The sequence below is a fragment of the Eptatretus burgeri genome, chromosome 13 (genome assembly GCF_056783735.1).
Source record: "Eptatretus burgeri isolate ZD-2024b chromosome 13, Ebu_testis_v1, whole genome shotgun sequence".
NCBI lineage: Eukaryota > Metazoa > Chordata > Myxini > Myxiniformes > Myxinidae > Eptatretus > Eptatretus burgeri.
This window is the reverse complement of record NC_140973.1, coordinates 69,809,329-69,833,372: the sequence shown is the minus strand read 5'-3', so window position 1 is coordinate 69,833,372 and position 24,044 is coordinate 69,809,329. Positions and strand designations below refer to the sequence as shown.

General features: G+C 44.5%; 2 protein-coding genes across 10 annotated transcripts in view; both read left to right on the top strand.

Moving 5' to 3' along the window:
* The window catches only part of MCM8 (minichromosome maintenance 8 homologous recombination repair factor), a 125,419-nt gene extending 104,149 nt beyond the window's left edge, over window positions 1-21,270 (top strand). For all 9 annotated transcript variants that reach the window (XM_085852875.1, XM_085852882.1, XM_085852880.1 and 6 more), the window contains 5 exons: window positions 10,548-10,770; window positions 10,936-11,145; window positions 15,538-15,614; window positions 18,190-18,379; window positions 20,410-21,270. In XM_085852875.1, the coding sequence (XP_085709001.1) occupies window positions 10,548-10,770; window positions 10,936-11,145; window positions 15,538-15,614; window positions 18,190-18,379; window positions 20,410-20,502 (793 nt within the window). In that variant the 3' untranslated portion in view covers window positions 20,503-21,270. The remainder of the gene's footprint in view (window positions 1-10,547; window positions 10,771-10,935; window positions 11,146-15,537; window positions 15,615-18,189; window positions 18,380-20,409) is intronic.
* Window positions 21,271-21,460: 190 nt separating this feature from the next.
* LOC147014720 (hepatic sodium/bile acid cotransporter-like) overlaps window positions 21,461-24,044 on the top strand; it is a 47,628-nt gene continuing 45,044 nt past the window's right edge. The window contains exons 1-3 of the mRNA XM_085852885.1: window positions 21,461-21,728; window positions 21,827-22,139; window positions 22,926-24,044. The exon at window positions 22,926-24,044 is cut by the window's right edge and continues 251 nt beyond it. Coding sequence (XP_085709011.1) covers window positions 23,865-24,044 — 180 coding nt within the window. The 5' untranslated portion in view covers window positions 21,461-21,728; window positions 21,827-22,139; window positions 22,926-23,864. The remainder of the gene's footprint in view (window positions 21,729-21,826; window positions 22,140-22,925) is intronic.

The window sequence follows — 24,044 nt, the reverse complement described above, 5'->3', positions numbered from 1 at the left end:
TATTGTTTTTAGCCTAACTCTCTATCTTGAAGAATGGTTAAAAAAATTAAAAATTATCTTATCCAGATCCAGATCTTCACCAAAATCGAATCAATTCGTCCTTGTCACACACCCAACCAGTCCACCAAGCTTCGTCCGAATCTGTCCTTAACTTTTTGAAATATCATGCTCACAGACAAACAAACAAGAAAGATGTCCTACAGAGCACGATACTTGCGCAATCCAAATAAAGCAATAGTTGCCATGGAAATGGCATTTTTGGTAATTTCGAATATTTGACCAATCAAATGTTTTACATTATGTGTTGTTGAATGTTATGCAAAACAAATTTGGTTGATACATTTTCTAATTGCGACCTAATAGATGTTTTGAATGGCCTTGACATTGAGGAAAATGTGGTCAAACCTAGTCAAAAGTCAGATACACTTACATATATGTACAATTAAGCTGTGTAAGTTTTCAATTTGATATCTTGAATAATGACTGTGGTACGGTAAGAATAAATTCCCCAAAAGGCCGATTTGATTGTAATGGGGTGAAATTGTTGTCATGGAAACCATTGACACATCAAAATGGCTAAAACGATCGTTATGATTTTTGTGAACCAAGTCTATGACCCAATATACAAATGTACAAATTTTGAATTAATAGGATGAAAATTGATGATTTTTTGCAACCTTGACTTTTGAGCTTTTGACCTCAAAAACCACATGCTTCTCGGTTTTGATTGGTGAACCAATTCGGTGGAACCAATTCGGTGAACAAATATGCAATTTCAGTTCTACCTCGCAGAGTACCCAGCCTGCAGGTGGGTGGACATTGTGCATCACTTGTTGGAAAAAAGAAAAAAGTGTAGTCTGAATATTGCAAGAAGAATCTATAGACATATGCGTGGTGTGTGTCCAAAAGGGTGTACAGGTCTAAAGGTTCAACAGGGGTCTATAAACGTCTTTAGGGGTCTATAGGGTCTGAAAGGTCTAATGGTCTAAGCGATCTCAAGGGTCTTAAAGGGTCGAAATGGTCTTAAAAGGCATTAAGGGTTCTAAATGGTCTTGATGCCTGGTCAAAAGGGGTATAAAGGTATCTAACGTGTCCAAATGGATCAAAAGGGTCAATGGTTTCTCAGCAGTCAAAAGGGTGTTAAATGGTGGAAAGGAGTCTAAAAAGTCGAAGGGGTCGAAAGGGTATGTTCCAACAGTAGTAACTGGTTTAAAGAGTGTGAAGGTCTTCAGGAGTTTAAAGGGTCTTGAAAGGTCTAAAGGGAGTGTGGAATGTCTAAGTCGTCTAAAAGGTCGAAGTGGAATAATCCAACAGTCTGTAAATAATAGACATAGTCAAGGTCCAATAATAAGTAATTAATAGACGTACTCTCTGTCCAACTCGCGTTCAAACAGGACATAATTAATAGACATACTCACATGGGTCAACTACATATACAGTATGTATACATATATATAGATGTGTATATATATATATATGTATAAAAAAAATGACCGTTTTTTACAGCCATTTTTCCCTGCTGTGCAGGGGTTGGCTTTTTCTTGAGGCAATGTTTTATGGCCGGATGCCCTTCCTGACGCCAACCCTGGTCACCTCTTACGACACACAGGGATATGGTACACCTATTCTAACCGGGGCATCCACCGGGACCAGTACACTGGTACTCATTTCGCCGACCTCGGAAGGATGACAGGCTGAGTCAACCCCCTGGTGTTAATTCAGCAGCCAACGGGGCTTGAACTCAGGACCCTGGGATCCCAAGCCACCACCCTAACCACCAAGCCAACACCAGGCTTATATATGTATCTATCTATCTATCTATCTATATATATATATATATATATATATATATATATATATATATATATATATATATATATATATATATATATATATATCTTCTTCTTCTTCTTTCGGCTGCTCCCGTTCGGGGTCGCCACAGCGGATCATCCATATGATCCGCATAGTGATTTGGCACATGTTTTACGCCGGATGCCCTTCCTGCCGCAACCCTGGTCACCTCTTATGACGCAGGGATATGGTACACCTATTTTAACCGGGGTATACACCGGCCCAGTACACTGGTACTCACTTCGCCGACCTCGGAAGGATGACAGGCTGAGTCAACCCCCTGGTGTATTATTTCAGTGGCCCAACGGGGCTTGAACTCAGGACCTTTTGGATCCCAAGCTGCTGCCCTAACCACTGCGCCAACACCAGGCATATATATATATATATATATATACATATATATATATATACATACATACATACATACATATATATATATATATATATATATATATATATACATACATACATACATATATATATATATATATATATATATATTGTTACGGTTGTGGAAATTCGCAAACCACCATTCAGGTCCCGTAGGTGAGATATCTCTGTAAGTACATGTGTCGTAAGCCCAAACCCGTTGTATAGGGGGAATTTATGTGATCCTTTCGGGCTGCGACGCTTTGAGATAGCCGTTTTTCTGTTCTATCTTTATTTTGAACCAACCACGCTCCAACCATCACACAACAACAACAAAGCCAACAGCCACGATCTTTACCTTCACAACTCGCTCCCACAAACATCGCATCACCGCCATTCCGAACGGCACCATGGCCATAAACCACCACCATAAACCCTCCACCACCTTCACCTCTCTCCTTCTGCGGCCATTCCCGCACCACCTGTGAGCACCGAGCGTCGTGCTGTCCTGGGCTCGTACAAGATACGCGCCGAGCTGCGAGTGCAAAATGCGGCCTTTCCGAGGAGAATTCGGATCAGGAATGCTACACGCCCACTTCTGATCCGTCCAATCAGCAAGCGCGGGGTGGTTTGGCCCCGCCTCCAGGCGCGTCTGTGTGGAATCGAGATATGCAAATTCTAGGATCAGGGGAGATTCACGCCCCTTTTTCTCCATCCAATGGGCGAGCGTGACTCCGCCCCCGAGCTCATCCGGATCCGGAAATTTGCATATGGGTTCTCCTGCCGGCCTATAAAGCGCCGAGCGCAAGGCGAATGTGGGCAGAGTCAGTTTGGAAGAGCGGAGTTGAGTCGGGAGGCGAGGGCGTCCCGGTGGTTTTCGGCAGTCGGCTGAGGAGAATTGGGGGAAGAGTCCAAGGAGCTCGGGTCCGAGGCAAGGAAGACGGCGGTCGGCGACGAGGTCGCGGTGGAATCGCTCGTCACGGGACCCAAGCAAGCCAGCTATACTCTTTCCCCAGAGCATCAACAATTCCCCCCCCTTTTTCCCCCACGCTGAGATAGTGCGAAAAGGGGGCCCCGTTCCCACCCCACTCCAAGCGGTGCCAACGAAACCCGCGAAGGAGCACGAAGACGGGGCACCGCCGTGCTCCCACATTTGCGGCTCATCACGAAGACGCGGGTAGGACCCACCCGGTCTCGCGGACCTGACCGCTCCTTCAGGTCCCGCGCAAATATTGTCCCACAGGCCCCATATGCCCCCTTGTCTTTGAGGGTGGCCTTTTCTTTTGCTTTTGAGTAAATGTGTGTCGGCGCCGTCTGTGAAGTAAAACTGTTTAAGTGTTGCCGTGTGCTCGCGTAGTCGGTAGTATCTCTGCGTCATTGTTTCTTTTGTAACATTTGCTTTTTGTGCATAATTGTTTTAATTGTATATGTGTGCTCTCCGTGTGCCGCGGAATAAATGTGCATTATGTTGAATTGTTCCCCGTTTCGCTGCGTCCTTTCCTTCGTTTGAATCTCCATCTTGCTTCACGTAACGGGTTCGTCGTGGGCTTAATACGCCCGATAATTAATCGGAACCGTCGTGGCCGACGATAACACCGCTCGGTTATCCCGATAGCACGGAACGGATCGCTTAAGCGGCCCGTGTCCGGAGTCGACCTGCGGCGAGGTGCGACCGCCCGGTCTACCAGCCGCGTGGGTACTTAGGTAGGTCGAGTTTGGCGAACAACCCTATCCCACGCGGGTTAGTCCGAGAGTGTCACGACAGAATTGTCCGTCCGGTGGGCGACGTGCCGCGATTCGAGTCACGTGGCCGATCGCACGCTGGCGGGCGCGAATTCGCAACAATATATATATATATATATATATATATATATATATATATATATATATATATATATATATATATATATATATATATATATATATATATATATATATATACACACACACACACACACACACACACACACACACACACACACACACACACACACACACACACACACACGCCGTTCCTTCACTGACGGGATTATTAAGGGTGGGGGGGGGGTAATCGAGAAAAAGGAGGGACACCAAAGAGGGGTAGGGGAGTGAGCAAGAAGGGGTAGGGGATTGAGCAAGGAGGAGAGGGCAAGGGAAGGCAGTGTGAGGGGAGGGTTCATCTGGACATAACCACCATCCGGATATGTCCGGACATAACTGCCATCCACATACGTGTGGACATAACTACCATCCGGATACGTGCGGACTTAACTACCATCAGGATACGTGCGGAGATGACTACCATCCGCATACGTGTGGAGATAACCACCGTCTGGACTCTAGACGACAGGTATACGGAGGGGAGAGTGGGGTGGAGGAGCGAAGAGGTGGGCAGAGTGGGTAAGGGGGTGGGAAAGAAAGGCAGCCTGAAGGGAGTGCAAGGGAAGGCAGCATGAGTGGAGGGCAAGGGAAGACAGCGTGAGAGGAGGGCAACAGAAAGCGGTGTGAGGGAACGGTCCATTCGGAAATGACCACTGTGCAGACAGAACCACCGTCCAAATACATCCGGACATAACCACCGTTCGCTCACATCCGGGCTATCATGAAATATAGCCACGAACGCTGGTGTCTCCGGGTGTTTATAAGCATTACAATGTATCCAGCAATTCGTAGCTATGATGATCAGGCATTCAGTAATATGAGTAAGGAAAGTGGAAAAATAAAAAAAAACTTTAAAGAAATTGTTGCCGCCTGTTCCAAGTCGAGGCTTGGTTGAGCAGTCCAAAAAACATGGCGGCTTTAGACCCCAGTGAGGTAACCCAGGATACACCTTTAGATTCCAGAGAGCGAGGTGGCTGAGGATGCGCCTGATAAAGGATATAATGAAATATGGCCATTAATTTTCTTCAAAAGAGGTGTTTTAATTAACCCAAGCACCCAATTTTCACTCATGGACTCCCTTGCAGTTCCCTTCCTTTGCATGGAAAGTTTCAGGCTGCCAGATTTCATAGTTTTGGAGTTATGGAGGACACACACACACACACACACACACACACACACACACACACACACACACACACACACACACACACACACACACACACACACACACACACACACACACACACTGACATTTATTAGTATCGATATATGCAGTGCCTTCAGAAAGTATTCACACCCCTCAATTTTTTCACATTTTGTTGTTACAGCCTGAAATGAAAATGGATTAAATTAAGCAATAAAATTGTCACCGCTCTTCAGATAATTACCCCATAATGATAGAGTGCAAATATGATGAGAATTTTTCACAAATTCAATAAAAATAATAAGCTGAAATGTATTGTGTCAATAAGTATTCAACTTCCTGAGTCAAAACTCCGAAGAAGCACCTTTGGCAGCGATTACAGCTTCGAGTCTTCTTTGGTATGTCTGTATTAACTTTGCACATCTGGATTTGGAGATTTTTCTCCCATTCTTCCTTGCAGATTTGCTCAAGCTCTGTTAAGTTTGATGGGGAGTGTCGGTGAACAGCAATCTTCAAGTCTTTCCACAGATTATTAATGGAATTGAAATTTGGGCTTTGGCTGGGCCACGCAAGGACTCTCACGTGCTTGTTCTGAAGCCATTCCAGTGTTGCTTTGGCTGTATGCTTGCGGTCATTGTCCTGTTGGAACGTAAATCTTTGCCGCAGTCAAAGGTCTTTTGCACTCCGAAACAGGTTCTCCTCAAGGATTTTGCCTGTATTTGGCTCCATTCATCGTTGCCTCTGTCCTTACAAGTCTCCCAGTCCCTGCCACTGAAAAGCGTCCCAATACCATGATGCTGCCACCACCATGCTTCACAGTAAGGATGGTGTTAGATGGGTGATGAGCTGTGCTCGGTTTCTGCCAGACGTCTTGCTTTGCATTGAGGCCAAAGAGTTCAATTTTCGTCTCATCAGATCACAGAATCTTTTTTCTCATGTCCTCAGCGTCTTTCACATCCCTTTGTGTAAACTCCAGGTGTGCTGTCATGTGCCTTTTTTTGAGGAGTGGCTTCGATTTGGCAACTCCCATAAAGCCTCGACCTGTGAAGTGCTGCAGACACTGTTATCCTTCCGTCAGGTTCACCCATCTCAGCCAATGAACTTTGTAGTTCTGTCAGAGTGGTCATTGGGTTCTTGATCACCTCCCTGACCTAGGACCTCGTTGCTCAGTTACTCAGTTTTGTCAGATGGCCAGCTCTTGGAAGAGTCTGGATATTTCCATATTCTTTCCATTTTCTAATGATGGAGGTCACTGTGCTCTTGGGAGTTTTCAACACTCGAGAAATAACTTTCTACCTTCCCAAGATCTCTTCCTACTCACAATTCTATCTCGGAGTTCTACGGACAGTTCTTTCGACTTCATGGCAGAGTTTCTGATGACATGCAACGTCAACTGTGGGACCTTGTATCGAAAGGTGTGTTTCTTTCTAAATCATGTCCAATCAATGTAATTGGCCACAGGTGGACTCCAATCAAGTTGTCGAGACTTCTCTCAGAAACTTTCATCACTCTCTAAATTGTACCCTTCCCCCAGATCTATACCTCCTCACAATTCTATCTCAGTTCTTCGGACAGTTCCTTGGACTTCATGGTGGAGTTTCTGCTCTCACATGCACTGACGTGTTGGCTTTATGGTTAGGGTGGTTTGAGATTCTAACGTCCTGAGTTCAAATCCCGCTTTTCCGTTCAATTAATACCAGGTGGGCTTGACTCAGCCTGTCATCCTTCCAAAGTCGGCAAAATGAGTACCAGCTTCCTGGGAAGAATGAACCTTTTGATTATCCTCCATTGGAGTGGCGACCCGTTCAGGATTGTGCCTAATAGCCCAGGAGACTGCTTCGGCAGCACCAACACTCTGTACAGAGTATGGTCCCGATGGATGGATGCACTGTCAATTGTGGGTTGATGGATGGATGCACTGTCATCCATCCATTGTGACCATACTCTGTACAGAGCGTTGGTACTATCGAAGGTGGAGAGAAAAGTGTGTTTAAATCATTTGCAATCAATTGAATTGGCCACAGGTGGACTCCAGTAAAGTTGTTGAGACATCTGAAGGATGATCAAAGGGAATTGGATGTACCTGAGATCAATTTGGAGTGTCATAGCAAAGGGGTTGAATGCTGTCAAGACATTTCAAGGATGCAAGACATTTCAGCTTTTCATTTTTAATTGATTTGTTAAAATTTCCAAAAATGTGTTTTGACTTTGTCATTATGGGATATTTTTTGTGGATCGGTGACAAAAAATTTAAATTTAATCCATTTTAAATTCAGACTGTAACACAACAAAATGTGTAATAGTCGGGTGTGAATACTTTACAATTTACAATGAAGGCATTGTAAATGCAGTGATATATATATATATATATATATATATATATATATATATATATATATATATATATATATATATCACTAACCGACCGTGAACGCCAATAACTCAACCGCGTGACCGAGGGTCCTCCTGTCTACGGGTTAACCGGGTTACCCAATTAATAACGTGAGTTAATTACCGGGGAACACGCCCTCGGTACGCCTTGTCCGAACCGGATCACTTTGCCAGATCGGATGCAGCAGAGCGTCACTGCCAAGGACGTACCGGCTAAAAGGAACGGATCATTGGGAATAAAGTCCCAGCAAAGCTAGGATTCAGACCATGCTGGATCAATGAAAGAACAGACAAAAACAAGCTGGGAACATTTCTAATAATAATTTATTTACAAGCAGGTAAGGAAAGATATGTGGCACAGTGAATCGTTTTATTGTTGTGTGTAATGCAGGGATAGGAAGAAATGTGAGAGATGCGGCAATATACAATCAACTTACAAAACCAGACACAGCAGAAATATCCCGATATAATTATTGTACAATCTTAACTTAAACGAGGATAGGCACCAGGACACTCCCCCCCCCCCCTTCGATGAAGAGAAAAAGGAGGAGAGGAGATGAGGCTAACGGTCTCTCTATACCCTGCACGATTGTCCCATCGCGCCACCAATACATTTTGGGGGGATGCTCTGCTGGGTGATACCTCCCTGGCAGCTGGTGTGCCGTCCCTTGCTTTGTGGCACTTCGTGCAGCAAGCATTGGTCCAGACAATGTCGCGACCATCGGGCGTGAAGGGAGGGACTTGGGTGGAGAAGGCGGAGTCGAGAGCGAGTGGGTGGAGTGGAAGACAGGACCAGGTGGGTGGATGGAGTCAGCGACGTGTGGACGGAGAAGGGCGAGAGGAGGAGGCAGAGTTGCAGGCGATGATGACAGAACGGCGGGAATAGAAGGCGGAGTCAAGAACGAGTGGGCGAAGATGGGCGGGTGAAGAAGGCGGAGGTAGCAAACGGGCGGAGAGATCGATCCCAGGCCGGGCAGAGAATGGGACGAGTCGACAGCAGCGATGGGCAAGACACCAAAACCGGAACTACGGACGGCCTCGCCACCAATTCTTTATAGACCCTGGGGTGCAGGGTGGTGGCATTACCCCGAAACGATATCGTCACCCGAATCTGCCGCTCTGAGTGGGCCCGGACCAGTGTGTGTCCCTGCCGTGATGACCGGAAGCGGCTCCACTCCACTTCCGGCAAGATAACTCCAAGCTGCAGATTCGTCTCGCTCCGAGCCCCATGATATGAATCGCTCCGCACCAAACATCGTGACATGAATTGCCTTGCCCCGATCTCCCGGACCGTGCCCCGACGACCGTCCGAGGGTCATGTTGGCCCCGCATACCCGCCCGGACACCCCCGGTTAGCGCTGATCAATGCCTGCTCTGCGATGCGCCACGCGGCCTGAGCGATCCAAATTGCACAGGACGCCTCTGCCTGATCGCGGCTTTGCTGGGCGGAGAGGCGAGGAGACGTCTGCCGCCTATGGGGAACACCCGCAGCCGTCAGTGAGGACCGACGGTCCGGTGTTAGGGTAAACCCATGCACAGATGGTAAGATGTTACGATAAACCCATGCACAGACCAGAACAAGATGTGTGCCATTCATGCCCTGCTCTGTACGATAATATGGTGTCACGAGCTAAGCACGAGTCCGCCTTCGAGCATGTTTCGTACAGTACGTGCGGACCCTCCATGGAACACTTGGCTACGTACGCGTTCATCCGTATCTGCTGTCGTGTTTGCGGTGTTGTGTGCCATCCGTGCCCTGCTCTGTATGCTAATACGGTGTCACGAGCTTAGCACGGGTCCGCCTGCCATCGAGCATGTTTTGTTCAGTATGCGCGGATCCGCCATGGACCACGTGGTCAGCGCTCGCGTTCACCCGATTCTGCTATCGTGTGCGCAATTATCAAAAGCGGTGGGATGCACGGTGCCAGCCCTGATCTGTGTCAGGGAATTGAGGGAAAAGTTTGGATATAATTATGTATGTAGGTTTTGGAATGAAAAACAATACAAGTATAAGCATCAGATGGAGAAATGGAGGGAAAAGAGGATGCCGATATAATTAAATGCTGGCCTCCGCGAGGACCCAAATTTGGATTTACCTCAGGAATAAGCAGAAAAGAAGAGTAGAAATGAAGTTAGAGTGGTATAAACAGACCTAGCTACGAGATCCACACAACGCACTGTCCTGTTGTCCCGCTAGACAAATGGGAAGGGACTATCTGAACGTATATTAATGGAATAACTGTCTCGGGACCACTGTATGATGCTTGCTATTGCTTTGGAGGGATGCGGTTCCTAGATATGTATACATATATGTATACATATATGTATACATATATATATATATATATATATATATATATATATATATATATATATATATATATATATATATATATATATATATATATATATATTCAAGTGAATCAGATGAGAATTGACAATTTGTGACCTTGACCTTTGACCTATTGCCCTGAAAACAACAGGCCTCTCGCCTGTCATGATCTCTCCCAGGTGGATAAAATTCGTGAAGATCAGAGTTAAGAAACAGACATAATGACATACCAGACCAATCAGTATACTTATGAATCTTTGATTTTGCAAGTTAGAGACAGGCAAACAAACGGGTGAAAACGTAACCTCCATCCACCTTCGGTGGAGGAGATGAGAGAAATCACAGGTGTTCATGAGTGGAAAGTGAGGAGTTGGGGAGTGCAACAAGAACATTTGACAAACCACCATTAATTTCTTCTCTGGAAGGCGAAGTGAGTTTCTTGTGTAATGGTCAAGCATCCAAGCAAGTAAAATGTAGGTTGCTCGGAATTATTTCATGGAAGGTAACTTTATCATCAATAAGCACGACATGGCCAGGCACAGAAAGCCTGCACAAATTATAAACATTTGAAGTATTTCTAATTTTATTGGCTTGCAGGATGGGCAGTGCTCTCCTCTCACGCTTTGACCTGGTATTCATCTTGCTCGATACACCCGACGAAGATCGTGACCACTTGCTGTCGGAGCACGTCATGGCCTTGCATGCTGGGAAGCATCCCAGGCTCAGCGATGCCGCGGTGCGACGTTCCGCTCCGGGCGAAATTTCCAGCATTTCGGTTGAGGATCTTTTCGGAGACCAAACCTTATCGGAACGTCTGAAGGTGTGGCATCTCGCCAATTTCAGGTCATTAAACATGTGCATTAACTTTGAAGCTTTGATCCCAAAGCTGCTGACAAATGATGGCCCACCAGAACATTTGTAAGTTGTGCATTGGTGAGCTACAGCGGCAATCCAGGTGTTTGAACTGATTGTCGATGCCTGGCAGGTAGGGCGTGGTGAGATGTTGGACACAATCCCTCACCAGCTGCTGCGCAAATATGTGGGGTACGCGCGGCGCTACGTACAGCCGAGACTGTCTGAACCAGCTGCTGCAACCCTGCAAAACTTTTACTTGGAGCTGCGCCGCCAACACCAGGATGGAGACAGCACACTCATTACTACAAGACAACTCGAGTCATTGATTCGTCTCACTGAGGTCGGTTGCATACTTTGAAAAGTGTTTGGTATTTGCTTAGAGTATGAAAGTGATCATTGTTTTTGCATCTGAGTTATTCTTTCATAGTTCTTGATAAGGTCAAACAATATCACTCCATTCATTTGCTGAATCCAGAATTCCAAATTCTTTTCAAAATATTCATATTTCAGATGTGATGGTTTGTGTATGCATGTGAGCTCAGCTTCCAAAGAGCAAGTGTCTGTTGTTAATGTAAAACACCTATTTCCTCCCACATTTGTTTAATCTCCCTTAAAGTGGATGCATAAGTGTGATGTATTGTTTATTGAAGGGTCTTGCTTTTAACTAATCTTTGTTTTTGTTCACAGGGCTGGTAGGATGGCCTAGAAGTATGCACAGTCACTTCTGAGCCATATAGCCTGTGATCGAATCTTGGCACAATGATAAAATGTCATCCTGGTGTTTCACATGCAGAATAAGGAATCAGTGTGTTGCGTCCCTTGGATGGACGTTAAACTGGGTGTCCTGCCTGCCAGCATTATTTGGTGGACGTTATATATCCCACTATCTCTCGTGAAGAGTCGGCAAGCTATCGCCGGTACTGAAGAAATTTACAAATTCCTGCTCTCACCATCAGTGGCACAGCCACGCTTCCAGTGATGATGCAACAGCAGCCACAGGCTGCAATGAAATGAATACATTTTTGTTCACGTGACGTACCCTATATGCTGGTGATAACTGCATTTGTGATTTTTATGTTGGAATATATTTATATTTGCCCAAAAAATGTTTTTTTTCTTGACAATATTTCAAAACCCATGCCACACCTCTCCACCTGCAGAAATTGAGCATAGATGGATGGTTCTGGGATATGACATGGAAATGAGAGTTCTAACACACGAAATAGGAAGTATAATTTAATGGGTGATGCTACCAGTGACCGATAATAAAATTTACATGTTTTGCTGTTTGGATTAGTTTATTACCTCCACCACCAAAGGTGGACAGGGGTTAGATTAGATTTTCACCCCTGTCTGTCTGTCTGTCTGTTTGTCTGTCTGTCTGCTTGTCTGTGAGTAGGATATATCGACAAGTTGACAAATTCGGACAAAACTTGGTGGACTGGTTGGGTTTTGGTGAGTGACAAGAACGAATTGATTCGATTTTGGTGAAGATTTGGATCCAGATATGAGAATTTTTCAGTGATTCTTCACCATTGAGAGGTGCGACCAAAAATGATATGTTGCACTATCTCAAAAAGTTGCAGATGGTTTATGACAAAACTGTGTAGATAAGTTGGGTACATGACAAGAACAAGCACTTTACATTTTGGTTCAGATCCTGCCCATCAGTGGGGATACAAAGCATAAACTGTTCAGCGTGTGTGTGTGTGTGTGTGTGTGTGTGTGTGTGTGTGTGTGTGTGTGTGTGTGTGTGTGTGTGTGTGTGTGTGTGTGTGTGTGTGTGACACTCATGCACCCTCCCTCCTGCAGTGAATAGCAACGTTTGTTGAGGTTTCGCTCTCCCCACCTTCCCCCTAACTCCCCATTCATCATCCTCTCTGCCTCCCCTTCCCCCTCTCACCCTACACCTGCCTCCTCTCTCTCTCTCCCTCTTTCTCCTCCCCCCTGCCCCCACTTTATTGACCCGTCTGTGAAGCGACGGGTTGTATTTGCTCGTATATAATATTAGTGCTTGGCCAATATCGCCTGATTGGAATCAGTGTGTTTACCGACCACAGTACGTACTGTATACAACTCAAAAACCTTGATTCGCCTTCACCATTGTTTTGGGGGAATTTCATTGAACAAAGTAAAAAACACAACGTTGCATTTTCGACGTTTTAAAGAGATGTACTGCCAATCGTCATATGTGATAGGTGGAACAAATTTGGTTCTGTAATTTAGAAAACGCGTCAATACGGCAAACGGTTTCGAAATCGGGTGTTATCAAAAGTAATTTGCTTTGGAACTCTCAAAGAGAAACGATATAACCTTTGTAAAGCACACCGAGTCAAATAAAATAAGCAATTCAGAATTGCATGTACCTCTACCTTGTAGCAACTGTCGACTGCACATCCTGAACGGGACATGAACTGTACCACTATTGAATGTAGGGTGCTCGGCAAGTGGCTTAAGCACTCAAGTAAGCACTCCAATTTCATGATTTGATAAGGAACTTGGCAAGGGATTAGCAATGACCGAACCATTACATCAAATGAAGACCTCCCGGAGATGCGTAAAATGTCAAATATGTCCGAATTGGACATATTAACACTTTTTTTAGCAGTCACAACTGCTGCTAAATTCAATACTGGGGGCTTGGCTTAGTTTAAGAGATTCTCAAGGTTATGGCATGTGCGGAAATGAAATAAAGCCACAAACGCTGGCATCTTCGTGCGCTTATAAGCATTGCAATGTATCCAGCGGTTTGTAGGTATGATGAGCATTCGATAATATGAGTGAGGAAAGTGAAAAAAAAACTTTATCGTAAAGGAATCGTGGCCTGTTGTAAGTGAAGGCATGGTTGAACAGGCCAAAAAACATGGCGAATACCCCAGCGAGGTAACCGAGGATGTGCTTGCTTTAAGACCCCATCGACAGCGACGTGGGTGAGGATTCGCCTGGTAAAGGATCTAATTAAATAATGCCGTTAATTATCTTCAAAAGGAGCATTTTAATTTACCCAAACATACAATTTTCATTCATGCACTCCCTTGGTATGTATGCAAAGTTTCAGGCGATGAGTTTTCATGGTGTTGAAGTTACGGAGGAGACACACACAGACTGGCTTGATTTCCAATCATCAATTTGGTTTCAGACCAGGTCACTCTACCCTAGATATGCTGCTACTGCTCTCCCATCAATGGATGGAGGTCCTCAATGCCAGACAGGAAATCCGAGCCGTATCCCTGGACATATCACGTGCTTTTGACACAGTCTGGCACCCTGCCCTACTCACCAAACTCTCTGCCCATGGTATTCAAGGCCATCTCCACTCATGGCTCGCAGACTTCCTCTCCTGTCGCAGTCAACGTGTGGCCCTAAATGGAGTTCTTTCATCCCCTCTTCCTGTGCAGGCTGGAGTTCCTCAAGGTAGCGTTCTGGGCCCTGTTCTTTTTCTGGTTTTCATCAATGATCTCTCGGACTCTCTGGAAAATCCTCTATTTCTCTTTGCCGATGACTCAACCCTCTGCCGTACCATCTGTCATCCCTCAGACCGGCAAGCAGCAGCTTCTTCGCTCACTGCAGATCTGGATAAAATCACAAACTGGTCCAACACGTGGAACATGTCTTTCAATCCAGACAAATCTCACACTCTCACTATGTCTCTTCGAAAGGACCGTTTACAAAACCCCCCATCCACTTTCTCAACAATCCTCTGGAAGAAGTCTTTTCTTTCAACCTTCTGGGTCTCACTATCTGCCATGACCTTTCCTGGGAAAGTCACATTTCCAACCTTGCCTCAAAAGCCAGTCGCCGACTGGGAATCCTCCGTCGTGCAAAGTCCTTCCTCGGCCCTCTTGAGCTCCTGACCACTTACAAAGCTTTTGTCCGTAGCCTGATGGAGTACTGCTCTCCCCTCTGGGCTGGTGCTCCTGCCTCCCACCTTTCTCGACTTCACGCTGTCGAAACCAGGGCTTTTAAGATCATTGGCATCTCCCGCAATGAAGCTGAGTCTTTGGGCCTCTCACTCAATCACCGCAGGTTGGTCGGTGGTCTTTCTGTCTTCTACCGACTCCTCTCCAGCCTTGCCCCCCTGCTCTCTCTGCGATTTGTCCCAACCACATTTCCACAGGGCGCTCAAGGTCCGCCAACAACCCCCTTCTGGTAAAACTACCAAAATCACGAATCACTGCTCATCTTCACTCTTTCATTCCTCTTTTTCCCGCCTTTGGAATAAACTTCCTCACTCTATTCTTTCCCATTCTTCCCTCCAGGCTTTCAAAACAGCTGTTCACCACCACCTCTTATCTTCCCCCATCCAAATCCTCGATCTTTTCTACCCCGATAATCCACCCAAGCCCACTTCCTTCAATTCTCCTGCTTTCCTTCCTGAAAGTCCCTTTAATGTCCATCTTCCCCTCGCCATGTTCCCCGTCCCATCCCCATCCCTCTCCCTTCCACAGTTCACCTGTCTGTTCCCCAATGTTTTGTCCCTTCCACTCCCGCCCCTCTTGTCTCATGCCTCCTTGCTGTGAGTTGTGTGTTAGCTCTCATACGAGCCTCGACCAAGGTATACAAAAAAAAAAAAAAAAAAAAAGACATTTATTTGTATAGATTACATTTATTTACATTTCGTTTATCCGAAACACTCATTAAGGAAATATCTACTCCAATTCGCACATTATTAACCCAATGGAGTCATTTCCGTAACAATGTGAAAATGTTTTTCTTTCTGTTTCTTTGGAAGGCGAGAGCGAAGCTTGAGCTCAGAGAAGAAGCCACGAAGGAAGATGCAGAAGATGTTGTTAAAATCATGAAACACAGGTGCATTATGACAAATTCCAAACTTTAAACAATGCCAAATTGAATTGTGAACTGCCAGAATTTAACAGCTTTGTAAGAATAACCGATTGTTAAATTATTGGAACAGAAAATAATGCATGAGGTTGAAAGGCTTTTGACCCCTTATTGCTGAGAATTAGAAATTGATTTGCTGCAGTTGAGAAAAAGGCATCTATTTAACCTTCATCCTGTCCTTTTGGGGTGTTTTTACACCCCAAGTACATATATCGTTGAACATATCAGAAAGTACCATCTTTTCGATTATGTGTCTTTATGACATTGTTTGCTAGCATCTTTCACCAATGCAGCTAAATTTTGATTCGATAGAGGTATAACCGGCTGACTTACCAAAATTATTTTGGGTGCATTCACTCCCTGGTTTACCTCATCCTGTCCTTTGGAGTATTTTTTGCACCCCAAGCACATGTGTCCAATGATCTCCCGCTAAAAGCCAAGACCGATGTCATATCTGCCCAAGAATCTTGGATTGCAAGGTTTGCAAACACTGTGGTGCTTGCCTCAATATTTTTCTGTCCTTATCACAGTGCAAGCACCTTCATCTGCGATTAGTGTGTCTGAAGTCTGAGGAAACACTGACCATCGGTAGCTTGACTAACTTTTCACAACTACCTGTTCTTTTTATACCCATTTCTTCAAGACAGATAGAGATACAGATTGTGTTTTATTAGTGGGGTGCAAGTGCACCACAGGTAAAACTGTTGAGCTTTCATTATTATGCATGGTCAGAGGGAGTTGTCCAAACTGAATTTGTGTTTGTTTTCATGATTTCATGTATTGAGATACATAAATGAAGAAAATGTTGGTGTTGCATAGAAATAGAAACCTGGTTTTGAAAAAAGGTGTTTTTTTTCACCAATTTAAATTTTTTGAGTTTGATATCCATGGTAACCACAAAACTAGTAAATTAGCACAGAAAGTGTATGATTTACTCCAAAAGGCATCACGAATAAAAAATATATCAATTATGTTTTGAAATAATGCATAGATTTTATGCTCTGTCAATACCATGGGGTGTGAATGCACCCCAAACTTCTTAAATTGTTTATTTATTTATTTTTTTCCTTGGGTGAGGATGAGGGCGAAGTATGGCCCAACGCAAATCCAACTGGATGAACTTGGCACGTGGACACCTGTTCAGTTTTTCCACTTTTTTATTATTCCACTTTTTTAGATTCCAGAATGGCTGTGAACAATTTCTTCTTATGGTGTACACGCGCGCGCGCGCACACACACACACACCTGTGTGTATGTGTATATATTATTACGGTTATGGGTGTAGATAGAGGAATTTAATAGGAAAGTTAGGATTGAATAGAGTTGTTTGATCCATGGATGTGTAGGGGACATCTCTATGGAATTAAGTAGGAAAACTGTGAGCTTCAGTGTTACGTGTCACCACACGTGGGATGGTGCGGTGTTAATTAGATAGGATTAAGAATAAGTTCCCCCTGTATGTGATTGCCTCCCTGTAACATATCCCTACGTTTTTTTTTTTAATTTACAAGCGATCCAAACGTGCCGAGCAGGCAGACGCCCTGCCTCCAAGGGTGACGGCGGGCGGAGTCACGCCCCCCAAGGCTGATGATTGATAGGGCATGACGTCAGAAACTTGCCAAATATGCCGTGCGGGTGGAGGCCCCGCCTTCCCAGGTTTCGTGTGAGCAAGCCACGCCCCGGAGAAGGAAACTGGGGTTCGGTGTGACGTCAGTCAGAGGCGAGAGATCAGGATAGTGCACGCACGATGTCAAAGTGAAGAGGAATGGTTGAGTGCGGAGGGAGGGACGCATGCGGTCGAAAGAGAATGTAGTTAGGAGATGGCCTGTAATAACAGGGCTTTACAGCGAGCTGGCTTTCCTTTGATGCATGAAGAAGGCTGCATGATTCTTGTATTCGTGTTGAGGTGATTTGGCTCGCGTGATGAAGCAAGAAGCTGGCCTTTAGCTATTGGTTGGGTCGTGAGGAACGAACCCCGAGCCTCGTATATATCAAATATTGGGTCGGTGAGGACGATCGATGCACTATGCAGCTGCATGGGGTCTCTGAGCCTTGGTGTTGATTTCCACTCACGAATTGCCTGACGTACGTTTGTAAAACTGCGAAACTTTACATGTATGACAGCCTGTCCATGAGGAACAAAAAGTTCACACATATGATATCATAGGTCACATGGTTGGCAGCCATATTGGTTTACCCTAAAACCCATAAAAATCATCTTCTTCTTTCGGCTGCTCCCGTTCGGGGTCGCCACAGCGGATCATCCGTATGATCCGCATAGTGATTTGGCACATGTTTTACGCCGGATGCCCTTCCTGACGCAACCCTGGTCACCTCTTACGACACACAGGGATATCTAAAACCCATAAAAATACATCACTCAAAAGAAGTCCTGGTGAGGGTCTGCAATCTCTGATTGCTCTTTTTTTTTCTTGTTATTATTATTATTATTATTATTATTATTATTATTATTATTATTTTGATGATCATCTTTGTGTCTCGGTCTCACTTTCTCCTCCTTTGTCTATCTCTGCCTCTGCAGCTTTTTGGACACCTTTTCTGATGAGTTTGGTACGCTGCAGTTCCAGCGCACTCAGCATGGCTTGGGCATGAGCAACCACTCGCAGGCCAAGCGCTTTGTAGCTGCGCTCAATCACACAGCAGAACAAACTTACAACAACCTGTTCAGCATACAACAGCTCAAACAAATTGCTTCCGAACTCCAGCTTAAGGTGCTTTGCCTAATGGCAGTTTTAACATTGTTTAGGCCTAAGTCACATTTGCCACGGCGGCCGTGGGGTCTCCAAAATCTATGGCAACTAGCAATTATACAGCGGTCGCAGTATTTCCACGGTCACACAATGTAGCAGTCGCATATTTTTTTTATTTTTTGGGGAGCCGCACGGGGTATTTAGAAATTGTGGAGACCGAAAACATGGGGTTGCCGTACGGTCTTTGATTTGATGTCTCACGGTGACCTTAAGGGGGCCCTGAGGCGGCCATATAATTTTCAAGGTAGCCTCAAGGTGCCCGCAAGGCGACCGCAGGGGGGCCCTAAGGCGAACGTGCGGCCAGACGGACGGTAACGAGTGGATTCATTTTTTTTTTTTTTTTTTTTTTTTAAACTAGTTTTTTTTTTTTGGCTTGTCGAATTGCTACAGCGAACGTAGAAATGAAAAAAGTTATAACTCCGCGTGAAATTCCACGGCGACCCCTACGGCCTGTAAAAGATAGCCAAACGGCGTAGGGCCACCCTGAGGCCACCACAGAAACTCTGTGGCCACCGCACGTTTCTGTCAATTCAGAGGGCGTACGGCCGCCGTATCCTCGCCGTGGAGCAAATGTGACTTAGGCCTTAGCAACATTCAACTCATGTATTGTGCCTGCACTTCCAAAAAGGGGGGGGGGTGAAGTAAAAACTGAAGTGGTATATATCCAAAATGCAAAATGGTCAGATTCTCAATCTTATTGCAGAATTCTCTTTTTCACTTGGCAAACAAATGACCACTATAGACCCAGAATGTTATGACAATCCCATACATACGTAATTAAAGATGTGGATTTCAGCAATTTTTGCTTATTTGGAGTGTTTTGTTTTTGGTGCTGGGTAACACAAGTGCCAAATTGAAATCCCTTCCTCTACCCATTGTGTTCTTATATTGGCTAAGTACTCAAAACATATGCTGGGGTTCATCCTCAGTGTGACTTCCTGTGGTGAATCCCGACCCAGCTACAAGTTGTCACCCGGTGTTTCACAGGCAGGGTGATTCATCAATTAGTGTTCCTTCCTTCGGATGGACGTTAAACAGGCATCCTGTTGGCCAGCATTCCTTGGTGGATGTTAAATATCCCACGATGTCCTTCGCGAAGAGTAGGCAAGCTATTACCGGCACCTTTGCCAAATGACAGATTCCCGTCCTAACCAGCTGAGGCAATTGCCTCAGCGGCACAGCCGTTATCTCAGCCAATGATGCTACCCCGCAGCCTTGTGCTGCATACAAACAAAGATGAAGACTGCCTGTGGTTGGGGATGGTCAGGAGCAGGTAAATTTGACATCAATCCTTGTCAATCCAGGCTGCTACCAATAAACCATATATCATCTGTTTAACAGAATCCTTCCTCCCACAGGACGTCCCCGACTTCTTTGTGTCTCTCATCGGTTACTGTATCATCAGATTTGATTGGCTTGAACCACACCCGGCGAGGAAGTTGCACTTTACATCAAGAACTCGATTTCTCACTGCCCTCAACTGACCTTACACTTCCTAACCCCCAAGAGTGCCGCTGGCTGCGACTTCCACTCTGCTCCCACCTCTTGTTCATCTGTTTTTGATTTTTGATTTTTATTTCTGATCATTTTTAGCTCACCTGGAATGTAGTTTCAGTGAGCTTATGGGATGGCGCGTCAGTCCGTCCGTCTGTAAACAATTCCAACTTCTCTAAAACTACACAAACATTTTCGATGAAACCCGTGATGTACCAAAGTTTGTTCATGGCGTTAAAATAAAATCAGCTGTTCCCCCCCCCCAAAAGGTACTTACTTTCTTTTCCGTTACCTATTTTGTGGGTCATCCATGCCTACCAAAGGTTCCCTATCTTTTCCAGCCACTACCAAGTGAGCGCCCTGGGGTATTGCTCCTATTTTTATCATTTGGATTTTCAAATATAATTAATTGCAATTTTTTGTGAAGTAGCTTTGAGTTTTATTTTTCTGATTGATTGATTTATTGATTGATTAATTGATTGATTTTCTGATTGCAGATTCCACATTTTGAAACTTTCATCGAATCGCTGAACAACCAAGGTTTTCTGTTGCAGAAAGGCTCAAAAGTTTATCAGTTACAAACCATCTGAGTAACCATGTTATTGTATAATATCACATGATGGTGTTTTCCATCTAATTATTGAGTCTCACAAAGCAAATTGATTAGAGCTTTCAAAAGCAGTGCATACGTCTTGAAGATTTAGGGAATGGGACTTTTTGGCAGGGAAATATCTCTCCTTATGTTTTATTGTCACATGACCTTTTGTTTTGATTGACTTTTTTTATTGTGTGCTCGAAGAGGCCCTCTGTTAGTCTTATTTATGCAAAATTGGAAAAAACCTTAACCCCCTTCTTACCCATGCATGCCCCATGGCTCTCCTTTTATCTTTTATTCCAACCTCCTCCAAATAATCTTTGTCATCTCTCTCCATTCCTTCTGATCTCTCCTACCCCCCATCCCCCTCTGTCTGTCTGTCTCCCTCTCCCTCTCCCTCTTCCTCTCTCTCCCTCTCTCTTCTCTCTCCTGTCAACCTTCCTCCCTTTTCACAATTATACCCCCTCCTCCGGTATGTACATAATAAATAGATGGCCTGACAACACTCGTTACATGATTGTTGACCTCCCAAAGAACAACTTTTTTGTACCATTTATTTTGGACTTCATCACGACTTGCTGGAGATACTACACCAAAGACTGACCTAAAACAAGAATGGTATTTGCATAAATTTAAATTTAATGGTTTCGATTGCTTTCAAAATGTTATTTTTTTTCTGAGAAAAGGTTGCAAAGAATTGAACTTGATGATTCATTCGATTGGTGATGTCTTTAGCTCCAAATAAAGTTTGTTTATACTTTCAGGTTCATTCAAAATAGTTTTCAAGTGTTTTCCTGAATGCAGCATAGTATTGCATACCCACACTGCATAACCTTTATTTGTGCATGTACAGCATCAGAAAACCAAGCTGTTCATTATTTTATCTTTACTGCAAGGCATTCTGGATAAAGCTGGGGCCAGATCTGCCATCTTTACTTTACTTTCCTTGAACCATGCTTCAGTTTAGCTACGTAGAACACATTTTTATAAAAGCATGGCGCGATCCTGTCAAGTGGTGTCGAAACACCTTTAATCAAACTGTTACGTAACACACCAATTCTGCGCTGAATATGTGTGACTTCCACTTTCTGAAGTGCATTTCATTACCAGTACTGGAAGTCTCTGCGGCTTGCTGCCCTTGGCCTCTGAATAATTCTCGCTGCGGAGCACGGCATAAAGGAACCTCATTGATGCACAGCATGATCAAGAAGGGGTTGGCAGGTTAGTCTAGACTATAGGTATGTACGCTCTCATATGAACTGTCTATCCTGGGATCTAAACCCGACCCAGCTTTAAACTGTTCCCCTGGTGTTTTGCAGGCTTGGTGATTCATCAGTATGTGCACCGTCCCTCAGATGGAAGTTAAACTGGGTGTTCAATGTGGTAGTATATTAGTTGGTGGATGTTAAAGATACCATGGTGTCCTTCAAGTAGAGTCGGCGAGTTATTACCGGCACCCTGAAAAAATTACAAATTCCTACCCTAACTAACCGATCAACTAATAGGAGCTGCGTTCCCACCAATGATGCAAACCCGCCACCCCAGCCTTCACACGAAAAGATGATCAAGATGATTTACGTACGTCGCCATCCTTTCCACTGTGGTCGGTGAAGTGAAGGATTCAGATTGGAGGTATTTGTGGATAATAATTTTATCTGTAAGGTAACACAATGATGCATATTCTCATTTGATGTCTGCTCATCCATTTTGATTCAGTCCGCATGGTTTTGTTTTGAATCGAGGTTACCCAAAACCACTATCTATTAAGATTGGTTGTTAACTGATAAAAATGGAGTGAGGAAGCTCTCCTGGTTGTTGAAATATGCTTTGTTGGGTCAGAGTTTGCATTCAGCATGCTTTCAGTAGGAAAATGTAATGGCTTCTTCAGCTTGTATGGCTCAACCCAGGCAAAAATGCTAGTTAGAACTATAGTTTGTGAGAGTAGTACTCTCACATACTATAGTTGGTAGCAGGTTCTATACTACAGTAGTCTGCAGTGAATTACTACAGGAAAGAATGATATTTTTTCCTGGGAATGGAAAGAAAACAAAGATGGCAGATCGGTCCCAGCTTCATCCCACAATTCCTTGCGGTAAAAACCGTATGACAGTTTTGCATGTGGTCCTCTCATGCATGGTCCGTGAGTCTCCACCTGATTTAAGGGTTTTCTATTCGCTCTGGGTCAGGCAATTGGTGTTTCTCATTTTGATGTTGCCAGACATGGCAGACTGTTGGAAGACAGAAATCGACAAAATGTATTTTCCTCAATTATTATGCCGATGCAGTTGTGTGAAAATGACATTTATGACTTGATCATCGAATTGACGTTTCGTATATGAAAACAGCATTGTGTTTGGGTTGCCAATCTCGAAGCAGTTGGATGATGAAGCTGTCCTTTTTCTTCTGGCTTCTTCTCAGATAATCTGAAGTGAACAATGGTTGGAGATCTTGCAGTGGGCAACAGGATTTTTTTTAATTTATTTTTTTTCCTGTCTACTGCTATCCTTTTGTCTCATTGTCTGGCACCAGGCCATGAACCTCTCTCATGCCCCATTCTTCAACTCCCTGAGCATCTACCCGCTGTGATCCCTCCCTCCTCGATCTGCAATCCAAGTGTGCAGGCTGCTGTGACTTAATTGTTTCAAACTTCTTTCAAAGTTTTGAATCTTGTGGAGCAAGTTGAGAAAAAAAAAATCCTTTCGCTCTGAAAGCTCAATTATTCGCTGTTTTTTTAAAATGATAGTTTTGACAGGTGAGAGACAAGTGAGATGTGAAAAGTATGGGCTCATGTGTTTGAAGGACTAGTTGGGAATTTCTGCTCATCTCAAACCAACTTTTCAATGTCCAATGCTCAGCGCCATATGGTTGTCAAAACATGGTTGAGTGCATATAATTGGTTGTTAAGGCAAGTTTGATAATGAGGTGATTTGAAGGCAACTGAAAAGGGCGTTGATCCTGGAGATCCGTTTACATATTCCGATCTCGTCTGTCATTGTGCGGTTGCCTCGGCAAACTCTGGTGCCAAACAAGTGGCAATTGGCATGGCAAAGTCTGAAATGCGGGTTTGTGCTGATAAAACTGGGACCGCCTCCGGTTCCCCATCCCTTTTATATACGAGGTCGCAGGCTGCCATTGGGAGTCGAGGAGCGAAGCTCATAGGGGTGGGGGGGGGGGAGGGATGCACCGAAGGCGGTCTCATACCTAGAATGGGCACACCTAGAATCAGCATTTATTCAAACAGGTTAAGTGTCCAGGTTGGAGCGTCAAATCGCCCTTTATAGATCTGATCGTGGTATAATATATACCACGTTTACAGCAACCAATTGTTGGGGAGCCCAGAGCCAGAGTCTTTGAGGTATGGACGGCCTGCTCTCATATCAGTCTTCGATTTCAACAACATCCAATGAACTCTTCAAGATTGTTGAGACCACAGTCAATGGAACCTCGTTTAATGCCAGCACTTTCACGACTGAGACTCCTGAGTACGTGCTTGAACCCTTGGATGTTTCGATCAAGGTCATCACCATGATAGTTCTT